Source organism: Anser cygnoides, chromosome 3 (genome assembly GCF_040182565.1).
Source record: "Anser cygnoides isolate HZ-2024a breed goose chromosome 3, Taihu_goose_T2T_genome, whole genome shotgun sequence".
NCBI lineage: Eukaryota > Metazoa > Chordata > Aves > Anseriformes > Anatidae > Anser > Anser cygnoides.
In genome coordinates this window covers 19,538,359-19,563,736 of record NC_089875.1, presented here as the reverse complement: position 1 = coordinate 19,563,736, position 25,378 = coordinate 19,538,359, and the positions used below count along the sequence as shown (strand labels likewise).

General features: G+C 45.9%; 1 protein-coding gene across 1 annotated transcript; it reads right to left on the bottom strand.

Moving 5' to 3' along the window:
* Positions 1–9,570: 9,570 nt before the first annotated feature.
* On the bottom strand, positions 9,571–24,441 carry ACBD3 (acyl-CoA binding domain containing 3). Its single transcript, XM_048057547.2, has 8 exons — positions 24,130–24,441; positions 17,866–18,007; positions 16,683–16,823; positions 15,805–15,963; positions 14,434–14,608; positions 12,359–12,551; positions 11,343–11,627; positions 9,571–10,280 (listed from the first exon to the last, which is right to left on the bottom strand). The coding sequence occupies exons 1-8, from the start codon at positions 24,392–24,394 to the stop codon at positions 10,069–10,071; spliced, it is 1,572 nt and encodes a 523-aa protein (XP_047913504.2). The 5' UTR covers positions 24,395–24,441; the 3' UTR covers positions 9,571–10,068.
* Positions 24,442–25,378: the final 937 nt, after the last annotated feature.

Below are 25,378 nucleotides of genomic sequence, written 5' to 3'. Positions count from 1 at the left end.
ATGTGGCACTCGGTGTGCTCTGGGTCAGGGATGCCAGCTCCTGACGGGATGGGATGGGCAGCGACAGGCAGGGCTGGTCCACAAAGTGCGGACATTGGCCTGGGCTTAAACAAAACAAAAAAATAAAACAAAAAAACACCCCACTACATCGCTTGGTGAGGCAGACTTGGGGAAAGCTCCTCAGTTCAGTTTGGTGCTGTGGCAGGACAGCCGGAGCAGCCGCTGGATGTCTCATCTGTGTCTCCTGGGGGCATCCCTGCCTCCCCTCTGCCCGCCCCACATCGTTCCTGTAGCAGCTGCTGGTCGTCCCCATGGGGATGGATTTTGGCGAGGAGATGTCGTTCCTTTTCACCCATCTGTGTTTGCTCACTTGGCTGTCTGCCTGACATCCCGTCGGGCTTTGCAATTAGCACCCATCACCTCTCCCACCAGTAATTTTCCTGGGTTGCAGTTGGGGTGTTCCCTAGGTGTTTTCCTGTCCCTTGGGCTGTGAAATGCCCTGCCACTTTGTGTTTTGTTTAACCTGAACATAAGCATGCAGAGGCTGACGGGGGAAGATGAGAAATGTGGCAGAGACGCAGGGGGGACAGAATTTGTATCAGAAAGATGCGCAGTAGTGCCTATTTTAGGGGTTTTGTGCTTCTGCTCCTCATCATCCCATAGAAATACATCTCTTTAAATGGACATCAGCTAAGAGAACGCACATACGTTCTTCCATGAAAGGCTTCCCATGCTGTAAGCCAATGTTCCCAGCACTATAAATTGTTCCTATAAAAGATGCAAACTCTCCCTGCCTCTCTTTAATAACCAGGTGTCGCAGCTGTAACAACACTGTCATAGTTCACGCCAGGTCTCTAGTCCCCCTTCTGCTTGCCTCCTGGGGGCAGAGCATCCCCACACAGAGGTGGGTGCCCCGCTGGGGACAGCAGGGTGGGCTGGGGACGGGGAGGGGAAGGTGCTGGTGAGGGTGCTGGGAGAGAAGCTGGCCACAGGGGCAAAAGCAGTGGCAATGGGGTTTGAAATAAGCTACTAGCTGTCCTTCTGAAATGTAGAGGTATTATTTGGTCACTGAAACCCCCAGGGCCAGGAAGAGGTGGCTTTTGGTTGTGGTTCACCTTTTCTCTCTTGGATGTATGGCTAGGTGCCTCAGGTGGTGTGGGAGGCTATAGGTCGGGGAGGATCTGTACCTCTGAGGTCAGTTGCATTTCTACAGTCAGAAATGGAACTTAAACACGCTCAGCCTCTTTGCTGCTCATTGCATGAAAGAAATGGGGAAAATTTACAATGCAGCCCGTCTCATCACCGTGCATCTCATACGTACCATACCGCACATTTAGCGAACAAACAGCCCGCATCCTGCCCAGGGCCAGCTGCCCTCACATTGCCCAGTTGAGTCTGAAATTTCTACAGGAGAGCAGATTTCCCTTTCCCTAAGTCCTGTCTCAGCATCTGTGAATTTGAGACCCTCCAGCTGCAACACGGGGATGATTCCCCACTGAGACCAGCCCTGTTGCGTTATGCTGTTACAGTAATGCATGGCCAAGCATTTGCACAGTGACAGCTCTAATGAGATAGTTTTCTAACTGTGCATATAACCTTGTCACAATCCTGATAAACTAATGCTGCCAAAAAACCTTTTTAACTAGCTAAAGCATTAACTATGATTGCCTTACGGCTTGTTAATATTTTGGTGTTCTGCAGTGGGACTGAAGTAACTCCAGGAAGGTGGACGTGTTGGTGCTTCTTGCCCTGGCTGTATATTTAGCTCTTATGTGAGGGAAGAGGGTGATATAAATAATTCCAATAAATTCATCAGCTCCTCTTGCTACACCTCGGGGGGGGGGGGGGGGGGGGGGGGGTGGCAGAGAAATCCATGTAGAAGCATGCTTAACAAAACAACATGGGGCTGTCTAAGTGGGTGCTTGCACCTACATGTGCTAACTGCCTACTGCCAAATGTATGAAGAAGAAAATAATGAAAGGGTTAATCCCATGTCAGGGGCCGTAGTGTGTTGGCAAGTGGCTGCACTGATAAAGTCTGATAGAAACACAGAACACGGTTAATAGTGTATCTATCTTCTCACACCCTTTTATTGGCACACCACCTTTCATGTGTGGGAAGTCCCCATGCCCTGAAGGCAGCATGCCGGCCCACAGTTGGCTGCTGCTCATCCCAGCAGCTCGGATCCGGAAACAGGTTGAAAATATGGTTGAAAATATTCAACCATCCCAACGGGGCCTTCAGCTGGACAGCCTTGAGCAGGAGCCGCCATCACCTGGAGCTCATGAAGGCCACCAGCTCCTCCCAGACCATCTCCAGGTGTCACCCATGGAAAACCTTCTCCCAGGTGCTCCTGCCACTTCCTGCCTCTCCACGTGTCGAGGTACGATGGAGGCCCAGGCTGCTGTGGGTTTTCACTGTGGATTTAGGTGAGTTATCGCATCTCTTTCCCCCTGCTTTGATGTGACACTGGGGATGGGCCTCATCTCACAGCAGACAGGTGGTCCTCAGTGGGGGACCAGACCTGTGTGGTGCAAGTCTCCTGACACCTCCTGACGGTGACACCTCACCGTCTGCCTCCCAGCTATTGCCTGGGCCGTGGTACCTGCAGGTGGGTCGCCTTCCCTCCTCACGAGCTGCCTTCTGTGGTGCTAAGCTCTGGGGATGAGGACGGCTGTGGCGAGGATGCTGGCTGTCCTCTGGGAAGTGCCCGGAGCCCCGGCTCTGTCCAGCCCCAGCCCGGCAGCGCCTGGAAAATGTCCCCTGGCTTCCCCTGCGGAAAGCAGCTTGGAGACGCAGTGAAAAGCCTTTGTCTCAGCTTCCTATTGTTTTTCCTGCTTGCCTGTGGCCGGGCTCACCGGTGGCTCTGGGATTCCTGCTGGGACAGCACATCCCTTGCTCTACAGCGTGTCCTCCGCTGCCCTCTCCAGCAGCGGGGAGCACGGTGGGTTTGGGGCAGGACAAGGGCCTTGCGCCTTCCTCCCCGTGGCTTATCTGCAGGGATTTATCTGCAGAAATAACGGGAGGTGGCAGCTGGGGAGTGCTGACAAAATCCTGCCTGTTTCTGACAGCATTGTGGCTTTTCCTGTTGTTTCCTTTGTTTGGAATTAAACAGTCGGTGAGGAGAAAAAAAAAAAGAACGTTCTTAAAATAACTTTGTGGGCTTGCTGGTGCTTCAGCAATCCCCCCATGCCCAAGCACGCTGGGGGGAGGCTGGAGCCTCAAACAAAATGCCACGGCTGATGTATGACTGCTTTTTGAGACTGTCCCACTCATCCTGAATTACCTAATAAGCACTGTGCATCAGTAAGAAAAAAAAATAATGAGGAGGAAGGGTTATTTATTTATTGTGCCACAAAAAGAAGCAGCTGTGGGAGCAGGAAGGCAGCAGTGACTCCTGTGCACTTGAGTCCTTAGGGGAGGAAAGTGCTGGGACAAAAAAACACTTGTGTTTATGGTGAGGCGTGAAAATCTAGAGGGGTGAGTTTGGCAGCCTCATGGCATGGAGAAGGTCAGTTTATGGCTTATAACCCAGTACTTAGTCACAGAAAAAATACTGGGCTGAGGATCCTCAGTCTCTGGCTCCTCTTTTTTGTTGTTTTTGTTGTTGTTTGTTTGTGTTAGGGTCACTGGCAATGTGGTAACACCCCCACCGCAGCTTTCCGAGGGCTGTGCAGGCGCCATCCCTCCTGCCATGCAGGTGGGGAGCCCAAGGCAGGGGGCGGCCAAGCCGTCCCCACTGCCCCCTGACCGGGCAGGCTGCTGGCTCTGAAACTAATTCCCAAATCCTGATTCTTCAGCCACAGCCCCACCTAACGGCACAGCCGCAGCTGCTCCCTGTGAGGCACTGGGACATGGAGCTGGGGGGGGCTGACTGGCCGGGAGGCCTCGCTGCCGTCCAGACGGAGCGCCACAGGCGGGAGGGGTGGGCTGGCACGAACCTCCCCAAGGGCAGCAAGAAGTGCGGAGCCCTGCACCTGGGGAGGAATGGCACCAGGACGTGCTGGGGGCTGCTCAGCTATTAAACAGCTCTGCAGAGAAGGACCTGGGAGTCCTGGTGGACACCGAGCTGAACACGAGGCAGCAACGGGCCCTTGCCGTAAAGCAGGCCACCGGTACCTTTGGCTGCGGTAGGTAAAGTCTCGCCAGCAGGTCGAGAGATCCTTCTGCTCTGCTCAGCACCGGTGAGGTCACAGCTGGAGTACTGTGGCCAGTTCTGGGTCCCCCAGTACAAGAGGGACCTGGACATACTGGGAAGAGTCCAGCTAAGAGGGCCACCAAGGTGATCAAGGTACCGGAGCACCTGTCCTGTGGGGAGAGGCTGAGAGGGCTGGGACTCTTCAGCCTGGAAAAGAGGAGGCTTAGGAGGGACTCTTAGCAACGTGTATAAATACCTGATGTATCGGTACATAGAGGATGGAGCCAGGCTCTTTTTAGTGCTGCCCAGTGCTGAGGAGAAGAGGCAATGGGCAGAGACTGGCACACGAGAGGGCTCATCCAAATATCAGGAAGCACTTCTTTATCGTGCTGGTGACAGAGCCGTGGCATGGATTGCCCAGAGAGTGTGTGGAGTCTCTGTCCTTGGAGAGTTTCAAAAGTCACCTGGAGGTTGTCCTGGGCAACCTGCTCTGCTTGTCTGTGCTCGAGTTGTGGGGGTGGGAAGGGGTGAGGTGGCTGGACCAGGTGACCTCCAGAGGTCCCTTCCCAACCTCAGCCATTCTGTGGTTCTGTGAAAGATGCTGATTGATTGATTGATTCTGTTTGTAGCCAAGGAAGTCACAATAATGGTCTGTATCAGGGACAACCCCACCCTGTGTGTGCCTTGCCTCGTCCCCTCCGTTTCTTTGCCAGCAGCAGCAGCGACAAGCACAGGTCCATCACTGTGGGAACAAGGCTTGTCCCGCGGTGCCTCAGGGGTCTCAGGGAGCCACAGGGCTGGGGCCCAATGTTATGCACGGACTGTGAGTGCACACCCCGTGCCAGGCAGGAGAATAACATGGCCAAAGTTTGCTCGTGCTGCCGCAGAAGGCCCCTCTCTCTTTCTCTGACCCTAAGCAGATGCAGAGGAGTGGTCACTCTTGGCAGCATGGTTTCAGATTCTCCTAACACCAAAATCTGGCTCTGGATCACAAGGTCAGCCTCGTGTGGTGACATGGCTTGGGTTTCAGCCACTACTGACACTTGAAAATTCGGAAGCTTCAGCCACCAGGACGCAAAGCAGCAGCAGGACCTCCTCTTCCAAACCAACCCCCGCTTCTCATGGCCTTTTGTGCCTTTTGTCACTGCCTCATCTTCAACCCTAGGCAGAGATTAAGTTCAACTAAAATGATCATTAGATGCGTTTACCGTTAGGAAACTGGTGCATGGCAACAGCACTCATCTAAACACTTGACGGCCAACACCAAGGACTCTCTGATTCAACAGTGAATTAGAGAGGACAAGTGTAGGCTGAAACAAGGTATTGGTGTGATCATCAGGGCAGCACGAAGGAGCTGGTTAACGAGAGCAAGGCTCTCACTCTCCTTCCCCTGGCTTGTACAATGAAGATGACGTAAAATGGGAAGGTGAAAAGGCCAGGGGCCAGGAACAGAACTGGTTACAGAGAACAAGTAGCATCTTTTTTTCCTCATTCCTTGCGATTCCCTTGTAGGACACCACAAGATAGCTTTACATGCATAGTATCACTAATCCAGATGTTTTAATATACTTAAGTCAAGCTGACGTTGTTTCTGTGAACCTGACACCTTTGAAAGGCTTTGAGTTTGCAATCAGCAGGTCTGAGATGACTGCTATTTGGAGAAAGACCAGGGATAAAATTTCATGCTCTGCTTAATCTTGCACTGTGTGGTACCAGAGGATGCAGCTGCAATGGGAGGTTATTTTTTTTTTGCCTATTAATACTTTTATTTAAAACAATGGATCCAGAAGCACATAGCTCACATTTGTAACCTGCCCTGTTAACCCAGCTTTTGGTACTAGCACTGCTGGCACACCTTAGCCCAGTGCAAGCAGAACAGAACTACGATTTACATGACTGCGTGTACATGCATTTTAGCTGGGCTCTCGATCTAAGCAGTGCCTTTGAGCAGTGCCATGTGTACGGAAGGTGCTGGCCCCATCCCAGTAACACGTGAGTGCAGCAAATGGCTGATGAGCTTAAGAAAGGGCAGAAGCTACAGGACATGAAGCCAGAAGCCAGGAACGTGAGTGAAACAGGCTGGGAGGGGTTTGACAGCTCAAGGGGGCTTTTTTCAGCTTCTCTGTACAGTCTTTTCCCTGCAAGTGCACTAATGGATGGGAAGAGGACTGGGAGCGCAGGATGTGATGCTAGAAAGAAGACAGTACTGAGCTGTCAGAAAGCAGCCCTCATGATGCTGTTTTAGATTCGTAGGGCTAACAAATCCACTGAGCTGTTACTCGGTTTGGAGAAGAACACACAGCACACAGATAAAGGATGGCTGCTTTATATCTTTACACTCAACAGTTCCATGAAACCTACTCTTGTAATTTCTAGAGCAACTGCGTAAGTAGGAGGTGGTTAAATGGCTGAACTATTCTTTACGGCCTCCTTTGACAACAGATTAGCGACTTCATGACCCCCTGCCCTTCACACTGCAGTTACCTCAAAGGCTGCATGCAGCTGCTGTAAATCACACAGCATCGAACCTGCAACTTACAAAGCAAAGTAGAAGGCACAGTGTTAAAAGCCAAGGCAGGGTATGGGGGGGGTGACGAAGAGGATAGCCAAGGCAAGCAAGGATATCACACAGCAGCCAAGCACCTTAATTAGCAAGTTATTTCACTTGTACTAAACCTTCTGTGAGATCAGAAGTGAGGAAGATGTTGCCATGTCTCCCATGCAACTGCCTCAAGAGGCAGCACAAGCAACATCCCCACATGAACAGTGGGTTTGAGAACAGTATCATTTCTAATGACTGCTTGTACAGGCCCCATTTGTCCATCAGATTGTTTAATATTCCTCAAAAGAGCAGTGCATTTGGAATCTAGCTTTGTCAGTCTACATTGCATCACTGAGCTATATTGCAAGTGACCCAGGCGATTTCAGAAAAAAAAAATGTTTGTGATAATGCTCTTGTGGAAGAGAGCTACCTTAAGTGAGCTGGGAGAAGTACAGTGCTTCACTTTTAATTAGAGAAAGGAAGGTTTATACATGCATGTGACATGTAAAAGTCAGTTTGGGGTAGACTTGCTGTTGTAATTACTTTGGTTTTCAGAGCACTTTCAAGATTCACATGAAACTAATCCGTAACAGAACCAGACTAATAAATGGCAATTTGAACTTATTTTTCAGCATCCCCCAACAGCACAACACTTACTTTTGTTCTCACTAAAGAGACTTCTGCTCCCCAGGTGAAGTCCTGAACCACAAGCTAGAGATGCTGCTGTCTATGGGCATAGATGAGGCCCATAGGACCTGAAACACTGAACTTGTAAGAAACCCTCTCCTGGCCTCAGCTCCAAGGTAAAACGCTTCTTAGTAGTAGATAGCAGCACAGCACAGGGTGATTTGGGCCAACCTTAGCGTAACTTGGCTTTATGGACTGAGGAGGAGAACCAAGATGATGCACAGTGATACCCATCTCCTGCTCTTTGGGCCAAGAGCCATGCCAGGAGCCCACAGCTCAACCTCAGGCACCCATTACTGCAGCACCCAGATCTTGTACAAACCAGCACTAACTAGCAGGTCTCATTGAAAATATGCAAACAAAGTTATGTGAGTGATGCAGCTGCTGCCAGCAGTACTTGGCTGAGTAACTTAGAGCCAATTCACTGCTGCTGGATCTTCAGGCTCTTCAGGACCACGTAGCCAGCTCACATTGCTGCTTGAAGCTGGGCTTGGCTCATTAAACCTCAGGGGCAAAGGCAGGCACGTTTCTCCCAGGCAGAAAACAACTCACGGCTTTTGGCTGCCTGCATCCAACCTTTTCTGACACGGAAGATTGCTTTCAAAGCCAAGTGATTATGCTGTTCAAGCTGGGCTCTTCCAGTATGGATGATGCCATCTACCAAACAAGCTCGAAACATTTCTTGTAGAGAGCTTCTGGCCCAACTGATTAGGCTGCTAAAACCAGTGTTAGCATGGAACTGACTTTAAAATTGAAAGGGAAGATGACAAGCTTATGGCTATTCAGCTAAAATGCATAGCAATGCCAAGGTTCCCAAATTAATAAGAAGCCAACAGTATTACAGATAAATGTATTTTAATTAGGATTAAATACTATCTCAGGGTATCTTGAAATTGCACTTGTACTGCACTAATCAACAGCCAGAGGCAATAAAAAAGTCTGAAAAAACGTAAAAGTTTAACATCGAGACATGACAGTAAGTGCTGCCATTTAAAGCAACAAACACCACTTCCAAGAACAGATATTCTTAGAGGAAAATGTCATAACAGTTTTGTATGGACAAAAATCTAAATTGAAGACTAGAAGAAATATATTAGTGCCTGCCTTTTTAAAAGTTTTTTTTTTTACATTAAATACAGTTTTTCTTTAAAAGCAAGGTACTAAATTCATGGTTTATATACTGTATGTACACAAGAGCAGAACATTGTACAGTGTTTTTGGATAAAGCAGCACTAACTAGCTAAAAGCTGGTATGGTGTTGCAGAACCAAATGCAAGATGACAAATTAAGCACTCTAGGAGAAGTATCTCCATGGTTGGTGTGAGTAAAGTAAAGTATCATGTATGTACAAACTGATCATTCAGACAAATCCCCCAAACTCAACATCATTTGCTGTGGAATTGTACATGCTACAGCTAATCAATGGAAATCTTACTGCAAAAACTGATCTGACAGACCCAAAGTAACCAATTCCTTTCAGTAACAAAGTGCATTACCCATGCAGAGCGCACTTCCACAAGTCATCATTGTAACGCATGACCCCCTGGGTGCAAGGCTCCAAGGAGAGTGTTTACTGCATCCTCAAGTCAAGTAGCCACCTGCATTGTTCAGCTACACAAAATCTGAAATGCCCCAACCGAACCATACAAGCCATATGAACTTGAGATTAAAGATACACTATTAAATATTTATGTGCATTCTGGCTTTCTGCAGTTACAGATCAAAGCAGAAAGTTTGCACACAAGTACCACCAGTTCAGATTAAAAGGGACTGGCAGTGATTTCCATAATTAGTGCACGTTAATTCCTACACTTCAGTAAAGCAACGTTACTGTTCTTCAGATGCATGACATGCTTCTTTCTGGCTTTAGAAAAAAACAGACAAACCAGGAAGTTGTGCAGATTTTTTTTTTTTTTAAACCTACCCCGTTAAAAACCCAAACTTAGAAATTGTTTGCACCCTGGATCAAGGTCAGTTGCCTCCAGAAATGACTTTTGTTCTAGGATTAGCAGCAGGGCAGAGATTAAGGTTCTACTTGTTACCTATGTTCTCAATTGTGTTTCAGTTTATGTCTTCAGAAGAGGTTACTTGCTGTACTTCCATGATGCTGTTCATCCTTGCCTAAACTACTACACTAGTTTAAGGAACTGAACGTTTCTTCTTTGATGAGGACAGAATTGAGACAACTTGTTTCTAAACTGCATCAACTTAAATTTTCAAGTTTTAATGGTGTAAAAATCTGACATTCGATTACAGTTAAGAGAAACTCGCTACACAGCAAACTGCATCCAAATCTACCAGCTATTGATGGGACCTTTAAATTAACTGTTAACAAGGTATTCAAAGCATACAGACCTGGAAACATCAGATCACTCAGCCAGTGAACCAGCAACTTCCTTCCCCCTTTTTACATGAGGCTTGAACAAATGCAGCTGATGTGACCTTAAGCACTGGATCCAATGATTTCCATTGGTTAACTTCAATACCCAAAATGGCTGGGGAGATCCTGTGTTAAGCCCAATGCAATATGCATTAGTGTCATGGAGCAGGAAGATCCCAGTGTCTGCTTGGGCAAGTTCACACAAACCATACAGATACAGACAGGGTAAAACACAGACTCAAAAGGATCCATTATGCTTGAAGAAAATTCCAAATAAAATGACATCTTCTGCACAGCCCAGCCTCAAATACAGCCACACCTTTATCTAGTATAATAAACTCTGTAGTAAACTGTTTTTGACCGCCATAGAGAGTAGGAGTTGTCAAATTTAAGGAGATAAACTCCTCTCCCTGGGTACTGGTGGCTGCCAGCATACACTTCTTCATGACAGTCTCGTCTGTACACAGGCACTATTTCATCTAGCTGAGGCTTGTTGGCATTCTTTTTGGCTTTTTCTTCACTGCTAGTATTTTCTGTAAGAAGAAAAAAAAAGCAACGGTTAACAAGGATGACTACTTTAGAAATAGGAGTCAGATCTTAGTTTTGCAGCAGACAAGAGACTACTTTGTTAGTTTAGAAATCTGATGGGCTGAGGTTCATACCAAGGCTGCGGCTAAAGCATTCAAAGGGAAGAGGAACAGTACGCATAGGTTTGTGTGTTGTGCTCCTTCACTGAAAAAGCATCAATTACTACCTCTTCAAGAAAACAATCATCAGTTTACCATTGCAATACTGCACTGGATGAAAGGTAAGTTTGACTCTGGTTCAATATAGACATTGCTTGCTTTAATCACAAGATTTACACTTTGATATAAAAACCTTCTACATGTATCTCCAACACAGCTGTGTCAGCTTGTAAAGATGTCAAGCTCTAGTTTTAAGATATTACCCCCACGTTGACTGACTGCTACTGACCTTCTGACACACTTGCTACTGTTTAGCAGTAATGTCCAAAAAGCTTCTGCTTCCTATGTCAGAGCAGTTCCTTCTAAGCAAGTTGCATGATGTTTCTTGCATGATGGTTTCAAAACATTGTCTTTTTTCCTGATGGCATGCCAGGCTCCCCTGTAGGTAAAGGCTAAGACCTGGGTCTTGGACAATATAAGGAACTGCTCTTCTAAGCTATTCTGAAGCCTCAAGGAAGTTTCCTCCTTAGAAAGAGCTCATGAACAGAGGGGCAGGACTTTTCTTAAAGTTTCAATGTGCCGATCTGCTATGCTGTACTATAGCATGGGTTTCAATCTAGCCTACTTGATAGCTGAATTGGACAAGAGGGCACACTAATTTACAAGTAATACATACGAGAAGGATTTCCTCACCCTCAACTATTTTAACCTATCAGTGATCAAATGCAGCATCTAATGTTACTGTCAGAATTTTACTTTCTATTTAAAATTGCACACAAGATGCCAGCTAGATGGAAGCCACACACTGTAGACACTGGGGATTTAGGAAATGGCATAAGACGGTCAGTGGGGTTTTCCTGCATCACAAGTTCTGCAAGACTGGAATTTCGTATAAATAAGCGTGCTTACCTTCCTCTTCATCCTCATCATCACTGGATTCACTGACATGCACACTGACTGCAGTATTAGGGGAGTCTGTCCATTCAAAATACACCCCAAAACCAATATCATAATTGTCTGTAGCAAACTCCCAAAAGAGGTAAGACCCCTCTTCGTGAGTTGGTACTCTAACTGTAACCACTTCTCCTCGGCCCACTGTGATCACAGAGTCTGCATCCTGACGGATTTTTTCTTTGAAGTCTTTTATCTGGGGTCGTGTCCACATGGATGGAGCAGCTATCACTGGAACAGAATCTAGACAGGGGAAAGATATTCCAGTTAAGCTTTGTTTCAGTAACGTATGTAGCATGCTGAAGTCTGCTTTAGGTGCACTTGAGGACCATCAGAGTTGCTTCTGTTCAGACAGGGACTGCACTAGTACGGGTTTCTTACTGAGATCCAAGCAGGTCTTGAAGACTACTGATTGTGGATGAATGTAAAAAGGACAACACCCAGAAATACCAGTGATGGAAGATCTGCTGGGAGGCTACTATTCCTGCTCTACTTCCGCAGCTTCCTAGAAGCAGCTGGAGGAAGGTGGGAGATGCAAGGGGACTGCAGCCTGAACTGCACACAGAACAAGGCTAAACCACAGGAAGGGCAGTAGTAACAGAGAATAAGACAACTTTCTTTGAATCCCCAAGACTAAATAAATGCTCAGTTTTGACATTTGAATACACCTTTGCACAAAACAGCTTTCTGCTAGAACTCATGCAATAAAACAGACTAAGTCAAGAGTGAAAGAAGATTCTGTATCCCATCCACTTTGCTGGAAATGCTTTTGCTGCTTCCTCTGTCCTCCCCCAAAACATCCTCTGCCTGTGCACTGTTCTCCCTTGAGAAAAACTAGACCCAGAAATCAAACCTAGCCCTTGCATAGCTCAATGAAGCCAAGCAAAGAGCCACAGTAATCATACCTAAGACATCTAAATCCTAATGAGGGCTTTTGTGATTTATCTTTTATTAAGTGATGTAGCTAATCCTACCTTTTGGTCCATTCTCCAGTGCTTCTTCCAAAGCCTCTGGATCCAGCTCTTTTTCAGGGCTGTCTGCATGCGTACTGGCTTGCCCATTAATGGATGGGATATCCCCTTGGGCAGGTGTATTCACCTTTGATGCAGTGGTCAGAGGTGTCCCTGCTGCTGCCACGACTGCCTCCTGCTGTTTTTGTAAGGCTGCCTAAAATGAAAGAAATTAAGTGAAGAAAAAACAAACAACAACAACAAAAAGTCTCCCTTTTGCAGTAGAAGTTATAAATGGAGTCACCAAATTTCCTTTCCTCCCCAATAGGAAGCTTGACACAAAACACCAGAAGCAGCACACATTAACCAGTGAGAATTTCATGTACTTACTATCAGGGAAGTCCATATCACTTAGTGATAGTCAAATATTAGTTAGATTCCAGATTTTAGCAATCATACAGATTCTGTCCAGGTTCACTACCAAAGCTCCATTTCAACGGAAAGTGGTGAGGAACTTTTTATAAGGTACTGTATACAGCCTTTGTGAAATTAATCATATCAGAAGATCAACCAGAAGCAATCGTGACACAACAGTACTTTTAAACTGCATTAAGTTCCAAGGTGACTGAGGTAACAGGCATCCAAAAGGAAAGGACTCGTCAAAAGTGTTACGTAGGCTACCTGAGTCTTCAGGAACATTTAAGCAGGATTAGATAATCTTAGCTCAGTTATTGCTTCTTTTTCATTTTTTCCTCCAGCAGTGATGTCCAAGTATTGATTTGAAAGATGAACTTCATTGCCTGGCAGATATATTAATTTGTAAGCCACTACAAAGAAAAGACTGTTTTGCCCTGGATCTCAGTGGGCATTAGTCTTCTCTGTGTAGAAAACAGGCAGCCATAATTGCAAGCAAGAATGCTGGCAAGGAAAGTTTTCAAGGAAAATTGGCAGCATCTCTTCAGACACCTCGGTCTCAAGGGAGCGGTATCAATTACAGAAGGCATCGAGAACAAGACTGATGAGACCGTAGCTTTCACTTACCACTATGGTACCAATGCTTTGGTGTCAAGGTGGCATTAAGCCTGAAGAGCAACTATAAAAGGGCAGAAAGCCCCTGACTTTCCTGTACCACTTCGGTTCTGCTCCTTCCGTGAACAGCTCTTAGCTGAGAGCATTGGACTCTTTAAAATACAAATGTCTTCACAGGGAATTAGCCACTGGATTTTACCTTCAGCTCAAGGATAACAGACCTCAAGCTGGCAGATACAGGTTATTTAAGATTCAGATCCTGCCCATCGAGGTCAGACATGCTGGAGTCTGAAGCCTGTTTTACATCTGTTTAAGACACTTACCCTGAACTTTCAAAATAAGCTTCAGAGAACACAGCACGTTTTCCAGAGATGCAACATTCCTCCAAACAGAGGAGTAGCTTTTGAAGCCCACACACAAAGTCTTTGTGCAGAAGCAAGGTCCTTCTCCCACCCACTGCTACCAGAAACATGGTCTCCTTCCACCCAGACCACAAGCAGGCTATTGCAGGCAACCAAACAACTTCTTAGACACTTATGTCAGACAAGATGCAAGAGGGGAGAGAAGTCAGTACTGCTGTAAGCGGATACTGCTATAAGTTGACAAAAAGGAACAATCTCAAACCCAGTAGTGGTGTGACTGTGCTACGTGCGTGTTCGACTAGAAACATTGCCAACCAAAGCCTGCTGCTCTGCAGGTCCTCAGGTGTGATACATATATCGAGAAGCACTTGAACAGGGTTGTTCATACTCACTGCACTGGTGCGTACCCCCATATAACTGGCCATAAAATAGATGCTGCAGCAAAGCACTTAACATTTTGTTTCCAGGAATTGCATCAAAGTGGTTAATAGATGCTGCTTAGAATTTTCTTAACTAATGGCTGCTTCAGAAAACTACTTGAAAAGACAGAGAGGCTTTGGTGTTTGGAACTGAAGCAGCATTAGTCACTAGAACACTCTTTCTCCTCCTTCTAGCAATTAGCTTTTCAAGGAGATAAAAGTAGGCAAGTTAACATCTCCCAAAGAGATTATAACACAAAATCCAAGTTTCTCAGCTGGTCTGTCATACCTGTTGCTGTGCAAGCTGGACTTGATACAACTGTTGCATGTATTGTTGATAATGCTGTTCTTGAAGCTGTCGAATTAGGATCTGCTGCTGTTCATAGTTGCCCGGATACTGCTGGGCTGCGTACTGCTGGAACTGCATGGCGGTCTGGGAGTTCAGTGCTGCCATGATCTGTTGCCTACATTAGTGGGAAGAGAGCATGAAGATTACAAACAGCTGAGGTCATTGGGAAATTCCTGTACTTAGGTTATTTAAGTGACATCTAATTCAATTTCTGCAAAAAAAATGAAACAAATCTACATAATACAGCAGAGCCCAGAGGTATATGCAAACGTGAGTTTTGTCTAAAAATATGCTGAGAATATAAGACCGAGCAACAGTTTCTACCTAATATTTTGACAACATCAAGTGTTAAAAAAAATCAAGAGCTCTTAGAGAATTCTCTATCTATAGTCCAATATATAGTCCAATAATATATAATATATAATAGTATTATATATATATAATGTATATAATAATATATAGTCCAATAAAGAGGTAGTGCTAGAAAAACATATTACTAAATTTCTCAAACAACCAACAAATTTCTCAAAAAAACACATTTTCTTCCTCCAGAAAACATGCAGAAACCATCCTAGTAGCCCTTCTACAAACAGTAGTAAGAACAGGCCCACTGTGGTACTGCATGTCAATATTTTTTGTTAAATCTAAAAACACTTCATATTACCACCTTAATTTCCCAAGACACTGTGCAACCATATGAAAGCATGACTGACCGTGGCCTAATTCACAAACAGAAAAAAGCTGCCAAATAGGGCATCTGCATCTCCAACAAACTGAACTGCTGAAACTTCAGGAGAAACACATGGGTTCATCAAGCACAGGCTCAGTTTTCCTCCCCTCTCCAAAAGAGGGGCAGAAATTGTATAGTAAGAACTACCACCTAGACCCAGGATTCATTTTTTCCTCATGTGTTACATTCATCAATGACCAGATATTGATACTTCAGAGGAAGATAAAAGTATCATGCAAACTTAATAGTTCTTTCCTTCCTATCCTTCTTTCTTGCCCTCCTCTAACACATTTCATGAGGTGCATGCAGTCCTTGAACACACAGATCTCCAGAGATTCTCTTCAAACAAGATCTCTCTGGCAATTTTAGCTGAGAAGACTGCATACAATAACATGTTGGGATAGTTATTCTCTGCAGACTGTATCCCTCTTCACTAAGAACTGCAAGTGTCACTGCTAGACTACAGTGGTCTGGAACTTCAGGTATTCAGTGCTAGCATAACTATTTATATGGTTAGATAGAATTGTCTCAAATGTAAGACAATTACTTTCTTTCAAGTGTTGTTTACTTCAGCTACTCACTTTTGTTGTTCCATCCGAAGCCGTTCCTCCTCTATTCTCCTCCTCTCTTCTTCTTCTCTTCTCAGTCTCTCTTCTTCCTCTCGCCTACGTTTTTCTTCTTCTTTTTGTAAACGCTCACGCTCCTCTTCTTCACGGCGCCTTCGTTCTTCTTCTTCTCTTCTGCAACATCCACTCAATAAGATATTGAAATATTTCTACAACCCTAGGATGAGCTATTTTCAGCATGCTGTAACCTGCCTTTTGCCTACCCCAAAAAAAGCTTTTCATTTGGCATCATCTCCCACTTCAACTTGACTGGAGAAGTGTCTTATTGCATACCAAAAGAAAACCTTACTGTTTGGTCTTACTGCACTACGCAGTATGACAAACGTAAATTGTGTATTTTAATTTGATATCCACTCTAAGCTATTATTATACGACCTGTAGCAAAGAACTGTAGAAAAAGCATCTGGAAGAAGTCTTCAAGGCTTCCAAGTTGTAATATATGTTCAATAATCACAGAGATACTACTATTTAATAATCACATGATTTATAAGAATAGTACAGGACATCCGGACATCCTTTCTTTTAGTATGGGTTAGCAACTTGATAAGAGTTTCAAGTATCTAAAAATTTCATTTTCTATACGTTTAATATACTGACGTACCAGAGCAGATATTTTGTGAAGTGCATATTTCTTAAAGAGATCACAGCATCACCACATTTAAAAAAAATCTTATGTTCTAGTTATATTCACCTGAGAAAAAAATCATTAATTGCTGGCAACGTACAAAGACTTTGAGAGCAACTGGTTACCAACAGCCACCCGAACTTCAAGCATTTCTCTTCCCGAAGTGATTTCATCAACCTAAGCTAGATGCAGCAGTGAAAAACATTACCTTTTCTTTTCTTGTTCTTCTTTTTCTATCTTGTGTGAAGTAACATACGTTGAGAACAAGTGGCAGCACCTATTTAGGAGCTTAACAAATTCTGTCATAGCTTCTTGTTTTGACATGTTTCCAAGGGCAGCCCATTCCTTCCTGGGGGGGTAAGAGAAGGGCAGAGAAAAGATGAACAGGTGGCTCAACTCTTTGCAAGTCAGCAGTGAACTCAGAAAACACAGAAAAGGAAAAACAGTTGGGAGACCGAGGACCAAAGTTTAGTATGTGGCATTTCAGAGAATCAACAACTTTTCCCTCGAAACAGATCTTAAACCTGCAGATTTCAGTGCTCTCTTCTACCTGAACAACCATTTCAAACAGACATATCCGAGTGCTTATATGAAATCTAATACATACCATCAGCCAACCCTACTTAGAATTCTAAATAGTGTCCAAAAACTTCCAAGGCACAAGTAAACTGGAAGATGAATCTTTTATTTTCACCCTCCTTCCACTCTAGCTTGTGGAAAAAATGCATACACTTTCCCAGATGAGCAAACACAGTAACAACCATTGATTAAAGTTCTCAACCTAATTGACTGCAACAGCTTGCTTCTTTCTAAAGAATGGCTACATCTCTTTGAGCAAAAACAGTGCACTGGGTCCAGCTCTGAGAGGCAAAGTACAACACAGGACTGCCCTTCTCCACCAGAAACAGCATCAAACAAGAAAACTGCAGGCAGAGACTGCCCTGACCTCACCTAGATTTACTAGACTGAATGCAACATGTATCTTATTTCACAAATTATCCTTAGCATTAACAGGAACGTTATGGCAAATGCTGTTACCACTGGCAAAAGACTTGGACTGTTGCAGCCCTGATGTGAAATTAGGAGGAGGAAACTTGGGCCTGCACGTTAATGCAGAGCTGACAGGCTTTAAACTGCTATGAGAAACCGGACCTCAGCACAAGAGCTTCTCCCAGTGTGGCTTAAAAAAAAATCAGTAATCGCCTGATAACTCCTTTACTAAACAGTGACTCATATTTCTAAGATGTATTTGAAAAGGCTGCTCTCACATTCCACTACCATCCACCCATATTGAGGCAACCCACATACTTTTCTTATTGTCGAAATTAGGTGGCATTTACTTCAGGCAGGAAAAGCAGAGTTATGATCAAGGAAGGCAACAGGCCTTTTACCTTCTATCATTCCCCAGCACATCAAAGAATCCAACTTCAGGGCAAGTGTCAGGGTTGTAAGGTCCCAGCAGAACCTGCTTGTGCAGCGCCACAAGTTTGAGTTTTTCTTCATATGTTGGATGAAAGGCTTTGCCATCTTTTTCTGTAGAGGAAGAGAAAGTTTCACTGTTGTGATTAATTCGTTAAGCACAAGACAGCAGAGTATTTTGTATAAACAATCACAACCTCTTCTCTAAGAAAAGGAGACGAAGACAAGTCATTAAAGGTTTGACAACTGAAGTCGATTCGATTCAAGTAAAACAATTTGTCCAGAAGAAACACATCTAACTTCAGCTGCTGAAACTTAACTCTGAAGTGTTTTTATCATGCTATCTAGAGTGAATCTTAGCTAGAAAGTTATCACAAATATTTATGTTAATTAATGACCATCATACCATATGGACCTATATTGCCAAAATACCTGAAAGCTTAACTTCATTTCAAACATGTCTGCCAAGTGTATTGTAATGTGGATAGGAGGGATTTTCTACAGAAAGATGTGAGGTTAACTTTATAAATAGCTCTTCTTCCGTACTCTTCACACTGGTGAATGCAGAACAAGCAAGGTTAAAGGCAAGAAAGACTGGAGTGAGAAAAATTGTAACTATGGGAAAGTTTTCCTTGAGGCAGTTTGATTGCTGCACTTTGCCCAGGCAGCTGGAATAATTCCTCACAGTGAGAAATTTTAGAGGTGACTTAACCAGCATCAGCGCGTATAGAGAGCTCTGGCCGTAAGATACAGGCAGCATAAACCAAAACAGTATCACAGTTCCAGGGGCTCCACACCAACACCTTCCAAAGCACACCCGGTTAGATCCCATCACGCCATTTACTGGTGAGAAGAAGTTGCATTGATTTAAAACAATACTTGAATTAGTCGACTAGGACTTGCCTCAGCCCATTTAACAAACTGTCATGACAAGTCTAAGAAACAGACACCCCTATATGCAATGACTTGGTTAAATAAAGACCCTTTTCCTGAGCAGGAAACCCAAACGAATAAGCATCACCTCTTTTGGGAAGGACTGAAACGAGGAAGCTGTTATCGGAGGTAAACAACAGTAGCACAGTCACGTGAAACACGTAACTGCTCTGCGCTCAGTCGGGAGTCACAGCACGGCTGCCACTGATTTCCAGCTCTCCTTTACCATAAAGGTCACTTCGGACCAAGCTGCCCAGAGCCCAGAACCGAACAGTTCAACTCATTCTCAGACATTCAAGCTGACACACTAAGAAACTGCTCAGCTGATGATCGTAAACAGAATCATTAACAGGAAAAGAAAAATCTCAGAACAGAAGGGGAGGGAAAACCCCTCCCCTGGGGCTTGCTGAAAACACTGCTATCAGTCGGTATTTCTGAAAACTGAGAATCAGAGACAACCCCAGAGGAAAAGCGTTTGCATATCACAGCAAGATTTTTTTTTTCTTGACAAAGTTTACTATGTTTACTGGACTTATTCTTACTGGATTTATTCAGCTAAAACATCATGCAGAACAACTGTGCACATACCATTAGCTTTTAAGCCCGAATCAAATTAGGAAGGCGGACATTTAATCACTTCTTACCCATTCCTAGAGGTTAACTTCACTCTTTCAGAATCTAAAATTATTCGCTTTTTTCCCCGCATCACAGAATCTTTCAGCAAATATCTATTCCAGCTTCAAAAAACAGAAGGCTTTGTGCACAGAAGTGTCTATTCCTGAAAATGCACCCCCCCTCTAATCCCATCAGGTAAAGAGTGACCCAGACTCTACCTGGTGGTACCCAGTGAAACGACAAGAGACAGCAAACAAATTGAAATACAGGACATTCGACTTAAGTGTAAGAGGTGGCCTTTTTCCACCCTCTTTGCTGGGCGAGTGATCAGCCACAGGCACAAGTTGCCCGTAGAGGCTGCGGAGCCTTCATTCTTGGGGATATTCAAAATCCAGACGGACACAGTCCAGAGAAGGCTGCTCTTGCCAAGCCCTGGAGGTCCCTTCCCACCCCAGCAAGCCTGTGATCCTTAAAAGATGCCAACTACCACATCCTGCAGCTCCACCCCCAAGGATACAGCACTTTTTGCAATGAAGCCAGCAGAGGTAAGCTCTCTCCCTGGTCTCAGGTCTTACCACCCAGACACCCAAGGAGCCCGTTGGCTTTTCCTGACTTCCAAGCGCTTTGCACTTCCATCAACCTTTATAAACAGCAGACACTTGGAAATCACACTTAGTACCCCAGGGCTACATGCTTAAAACCAAGTCAGTTCGCAAAGGGTACTGAAGTGAAGCTGTTGCTAGGCTTCTGCGAGAGGCATGCCTCTCGAGGGGTCGCTGCAGCACCACTTACCTTGCACAACCTGTGTACCTGTACGGGTCTGCCAGAAACGCTGCTGCTCACTCTGCTGGACTGATGCCTAAGCCAGCTGACGCAAGCATTTGTATTCACTTTTGAGCAGGGTTAAAGCAGAAAAAGAGATGATTTCCTTGGGCAGCTGAGCGCAGCACACCTGCATTTTCACAGAACTGAGAAGTCAGACCTGAAGGCCTAACAAGGGAAGGCAAAAATCTGCATTTACGAAGAACAGGAACCCAAGGGAAGAAGAACGAACAAGCTAAATAAGAGATGAAAACAGACCAAAGAAATAAAGAGGCAGGCATTCAGCAACTTGTAGATAATACAGATCAGAAGCAAACTCTCAAAGTATTTGGAGCCAGTCAAGAGAGAGTAGTCATACGCTAGCCATTTTTCAGTTGAATTCTTAGGCAGAAACCATGCTGTACAATTACCCTGAAGATTTAGAAGTGCTGCAAGTTGACCTGGACCAGAGGAGCTGAAGCCATCTGCAGAGTTAAACGTGCCAAAAAAGAGTCTTAGTGAGTGCAGATAAGCAGAAGTGCCAAATTCATTCACGTATCCATGACTGTATCATTCAAGTAGGTATTACCCACGGATCTTACGCAGCTGACAGGGAACTTAGGAATATCAAACAGCTCTAAGGGACACAATAAGAAATCCGGACGATGTGCACAGGAATAGGTGGGGAGACCGGAGGGGACAGATACACTCAGCTGAATATTCCTGAATAACAGCGCATGGGAAGCCAAGGACATTCCTTACAGTACAGGTAGTTGACAGGGGCTTGAACACCACCGTTTGTATTTGCATACACCAAAAGATGAAGTCATCCCAATAACTACTAATGAAAAGCACATAATGGAGATTTATGTTGCTATATGGCACTGTGCTACTGGAATGAACTCGTATAAAACCACAAATTCAGGCTCCAGGGAGCTTAACAAATATGCTTCAGAAAACACTGCATCATGCAGTGTACTTTCCAACTTCAGATTTTTTCTTCCTGTAAGGAACACTGCACAATCTGCTGCAACTTCCACTCCAGCTCATCTACTGCACTCACCCGAAATGCTTAATTCCCACAGAACGGCACTCAGTCCCAGGCAAACAAGGAAACAGTCTGAAGTGTCGTTTGTCACCTTGTAGCTTTTAAAAGCCAGTATCACATATGTCAATGCTATTCATTTGCAGTGTTTTAATGAGCAAGACTAAAACCAAGAAACATGAGAACTGCTTACTTTGGTCTGCAGGCAGTGATTCCACCTCTTACACTTGTAATTCTTTTTTTCCTGAAGATGCTCTGCATCAACAGGAGCGTTACCAATCAATCCTTCCTATTAAATCTGATCGAAGCTTAACTTTATAAAAAAATGTGGATATATTATAGGGTTTTTCCTTTTTTTTTTTTAGGCAAGAATCTACTTAACTAATGAACTACAACCATGCCATCAAATTAGCACACCAAAAATGAGGTCAAAATTCATTTTGAATGCTATATTGCTGAGTTGAAGATGCACTCCTGTTAGGATAAGAGGAAATAACTTGGAGTAGTCAAACAAAGTTGGAGTACTTACGGCACCAGGAGAGCTTTTACACTGCAAAGTGAGATGGTTTGTACAGTCTGCCCAGATATGCAGCACTGCAAGTCACTTCAGACAATGCATGCGCACTTCAGGGACTGTCTTATATTGAAGGCTGAGTAAAATGGCATTTCAATCACGTGATACAGAAAATTGTAAAGCCAGGCTGATACCAGAAGAGATTTGCTGGCAGATCTATGTGAGTTACCCCCTCCTACAGCAGGGGACAGCTAACACCTTGAACAGATCACCTGCACTGACAGATCCCAGTTCCACAAGCAAAAGCAGCTGTCAGAGACACTCCTCTGTCTTCCTTTATCAGAGACAGACTAAAGTAGCTTTCAAGGCTCTTTAATATCCTAGCCTATTTTCAGTTGTGTTTTTCACTGTGTTTACACGCACTCCCACCCTGCCGTCTTGGCTCTGAGCAATTCTGCAATATGCCACCACAGACAAGCATTAGCAGCCATTGTAGCCATCTCTAGGAAGAGAGTGCATTACGAGTTACAACCAGAGAACTCAGTCTATACGCTGAAGCAGAGAAAAAGCTACTGAACTGGCGATTACCACTTAGCTTTGACATCCAGCAACTTCCTTGGTATCCCCCCCGCTCAAGCTCCCCCCACCCCAACAGCCGCAGTTAACCCAGACACCAACCTCCCCGCGGGCTGCCTTTAGTCACCAGCTTGCCTCACAGTAGCTGTATGGTACGTTAATATCATACACTGAAGCACTGGTACCAAACAGCTTTAAGACGGATCAGGTTTTTCAAAGATTTCCCCACCACCACCTCCGTATCAATACGGCGTAGAAGAACGATCAGAAAACAAGCATGCAGAATTCATCCCTGTCGACACACGACAGCCTTCAGATCCCGAGCGTGTTCCTTTCTGAAGTAAAGGAGGAATCTGTATTTGTTCCTCAGCATCCACAAGGCTGCCCACTCCCACCGCTGTTTTGACAGCGGATAAACCAAAATAATTCGGAAACAAGGCCAATTACTTTTGGAGTCATACAGATATAGAACGAGCTAGCAGAATCAGTAATCTGAGTATTATAAGCTCCTGTAGCTCATCATCACATCTATAAATAAAAACCCTCGTGTTACACCAGTTTCAGCAAAAAAAAAAGTACACGTGAAGATAGATGCGATGACTCCGCATGACTTATTCTAGCCATAAGGCCAGAGGAGCATGGTCTTCAGTTGGAAAGTCTGACAGCTTCATACAAGGCGGGAAGTTCTCTTATGAACAGAACTGCGCACTGCAAGGAGCTGCGGAGGGCTAAAGAGCAGCAATAAATTGCAGATGCGCTTTTAACAAAAGGAAGGCAACAAAGAAACTGAGACAAAATGAAACGCGCCACAATGACCTATAACCTAGAAACATGAATTCTCGCCATTCAAAAGGAGTTAAATGCAAAGGGTGAGTAGTAAGAGATGAGACGTAACAGACATACACCAGGTAAGCCCAAGCACAGCACGGAATTTCTATACTGTCGATACCGGTTTCAGCAGATTATTAAGCCGAAGACAAAATGAAATCACAGCTGACTGAGATGAGGGATTTGCTACTGCAGAACCATTTTTCTGCATCACGTTTTAAGAACAAACACTCATTAAGAAACTAAAACCCTCCCAAGCAGCTTGTTGTACAGAGCGGCAAGAGACAGAAATTACAGCGCTCCCTGCCTGATACGGGGCGGCAGCAGCTTCTGACACAGCAAACCGAGACCTTTAGGATTCAGAGATTCTTACCAAAAAAAAAAAAAAATACATCTATATTAGGATTTAAATGCTTTGTGAAAGTAAATAAGAACAGGGCCAGGACGCAGAACGCTGCTTATAGCTTCACATGCTAACAGCTATCGGGGTGTAAGTCAACCAGAGTGACGAAAAAAGACGACCGTCCTCCCAGCTTTCCACCTGCTGCTACACTCGCAGCTCTGCCGTGGGCCACCCCACACCAGACCGCCACCCGACCAGCCTTCACAAGCACAGGGTAAAACCGTCTTTACCGCGGGCACGCCGCTCCCCTCTGCCCTTCCCCAGGCAGCCAGCGCCTCTCCCCCCCAACCACCGCACAACTGCCTTCCGAGGGACGGAGCTGCGCGTGGCGAGGTGCCTCCAGCTCCCCGCGGGGACAAACCTGGGCGCTGGGCTCGCTTTTTGCGCCGTGTTTAATCCGGGCGGCACGAACCCCAGCACCTCAGCCCGGCGCCGCCCGCCCCGCGCCCCCCGGGAGCCCGCGGCTCCGCCCGGCTCCGAGCGGCCCGGGGCCGGCCCCCGCCTCCCTTCCCGGCGCCTACCCTTGAAGAAGCGCAGCGCCAGCCCGTACAGCTCCTCCAGCGCGAAGCCCCAGCGCCGCTCCGGGCTCAGCGCCGTCTCCTCCGCCGCCGCCTCCCCGCCGGCCTCCGCCTGGCCCTGGCAGCCGGGCCCCGCTCGGCTCCTCCCCGCGGCCGGGTCGCCCTGCCCCGGCCTCGCTTCGCAGGGCGGCGGCGCCTCGGCGTTGGGGCTCAGCGTCAGCCCGTCCACGGACACCTCCAGGCGGCCCGAGCCCAGCGCCGCCGCCATCCTCCGGCTCCGCTGCGGCGGCCACGTCCCGACTTCCCGTCCCCTCCGACCCGGATCTTCCGGGCCCGCCCCGCCCGCCGCCAGCGGCCGCCCCCCCGCGGCACCTGAGGGGAAGGAGGGAGGCGGGCGGCCGTGGCTGCCGCAGCCGCCCGCCCCCGTGGCCGTGGGGCGCTGCTCACAGTAACCCTGCTACCTAGCCCCGTGCTGCACCAGGGGACAGCCCCGCGCCTCTGTCCCCAGTGCCAGCAGCCCTCGTTACAGCGCTTCGCGGAAGCCTTGGTCACGTTTCTCACCGAAACACAGAAGGCACTCGCTGTCCGTGCCCTGTGTTGAATGGAAACACCGCGGGGAGAACCAAACACGAGAGAAAAGCAAACGACTCCGCTTCCTCCCGAACCTCAGGGGCACGTTGAGGAGCCCACCGTCCACAGGTGCTTGCTGGCCTGCCGCCGGTTTCCTAGGTTGTGTGGCGTGAAGCTGCCCGGGGGTTTACCTTCCTTCGAGGCAGCTTCATATCCACCTGCTGATTGCCCAGGAATGCTGCTGAAGAGATTTTATAAAGTCACGCTTATAAAGTGTTCTGAAGCCCTTGGATGAAAGAAGAAACATAAAGTTGTACTCACTTAATTTCCAGCTGGTATTTCTTGAAAGAGTGAATGCCAAACAGGACGCTTTATTAGAAACGTGTAGAGAAAGGCGGAATTTAACTCAGATGATGATTGATCTAAGCTTCAATAGATATTTTACAACCAACCAGAAATCCTTTGTAGCGTGTTCAATAGCTTTTGTTTTCCTCTTGGTTAAGGATCACAAACAACACCGTAATGTTTGCTTTATCCCAAGACTACAGAACAAGGTTGTATCATCCTCCTCTGACAATTTTTGCTTTCCAGGGCATGCAGTTCCCTGTACTGACTCTGCTGCTATCTTGTGTACCAGGCTATCGGCAGCACAGATAATTTTATCTCCTCATGCCTGCACCCT

Excerpts from the sequence above, each read along its gene's own strand:
- ACBD3 (XM_048057547.2), bottom strand. The coding sequence starts at position 24,394 with ATGGCGGCGGCGCTGGGCTCGGGCCGCCTGGAGGTGTCCGTGGACGGG. Across the intron at positions 18,008-24,129 it reads GGCGCTGCGCTTCTTCAAGG|AAAAAGATGGCAAAGCCTTT; the intron begins GTAGGCGCCGGG and ends CTTCCTCTACAG. Across the intron at positions 11,628-12,358 it reads ACTGGAGAATGGACCAAAAG|ATTCTGTTCCAGTGATAGCT; the intron begins GTAGGATTAGCT and ends TCCCCTGTCTAG.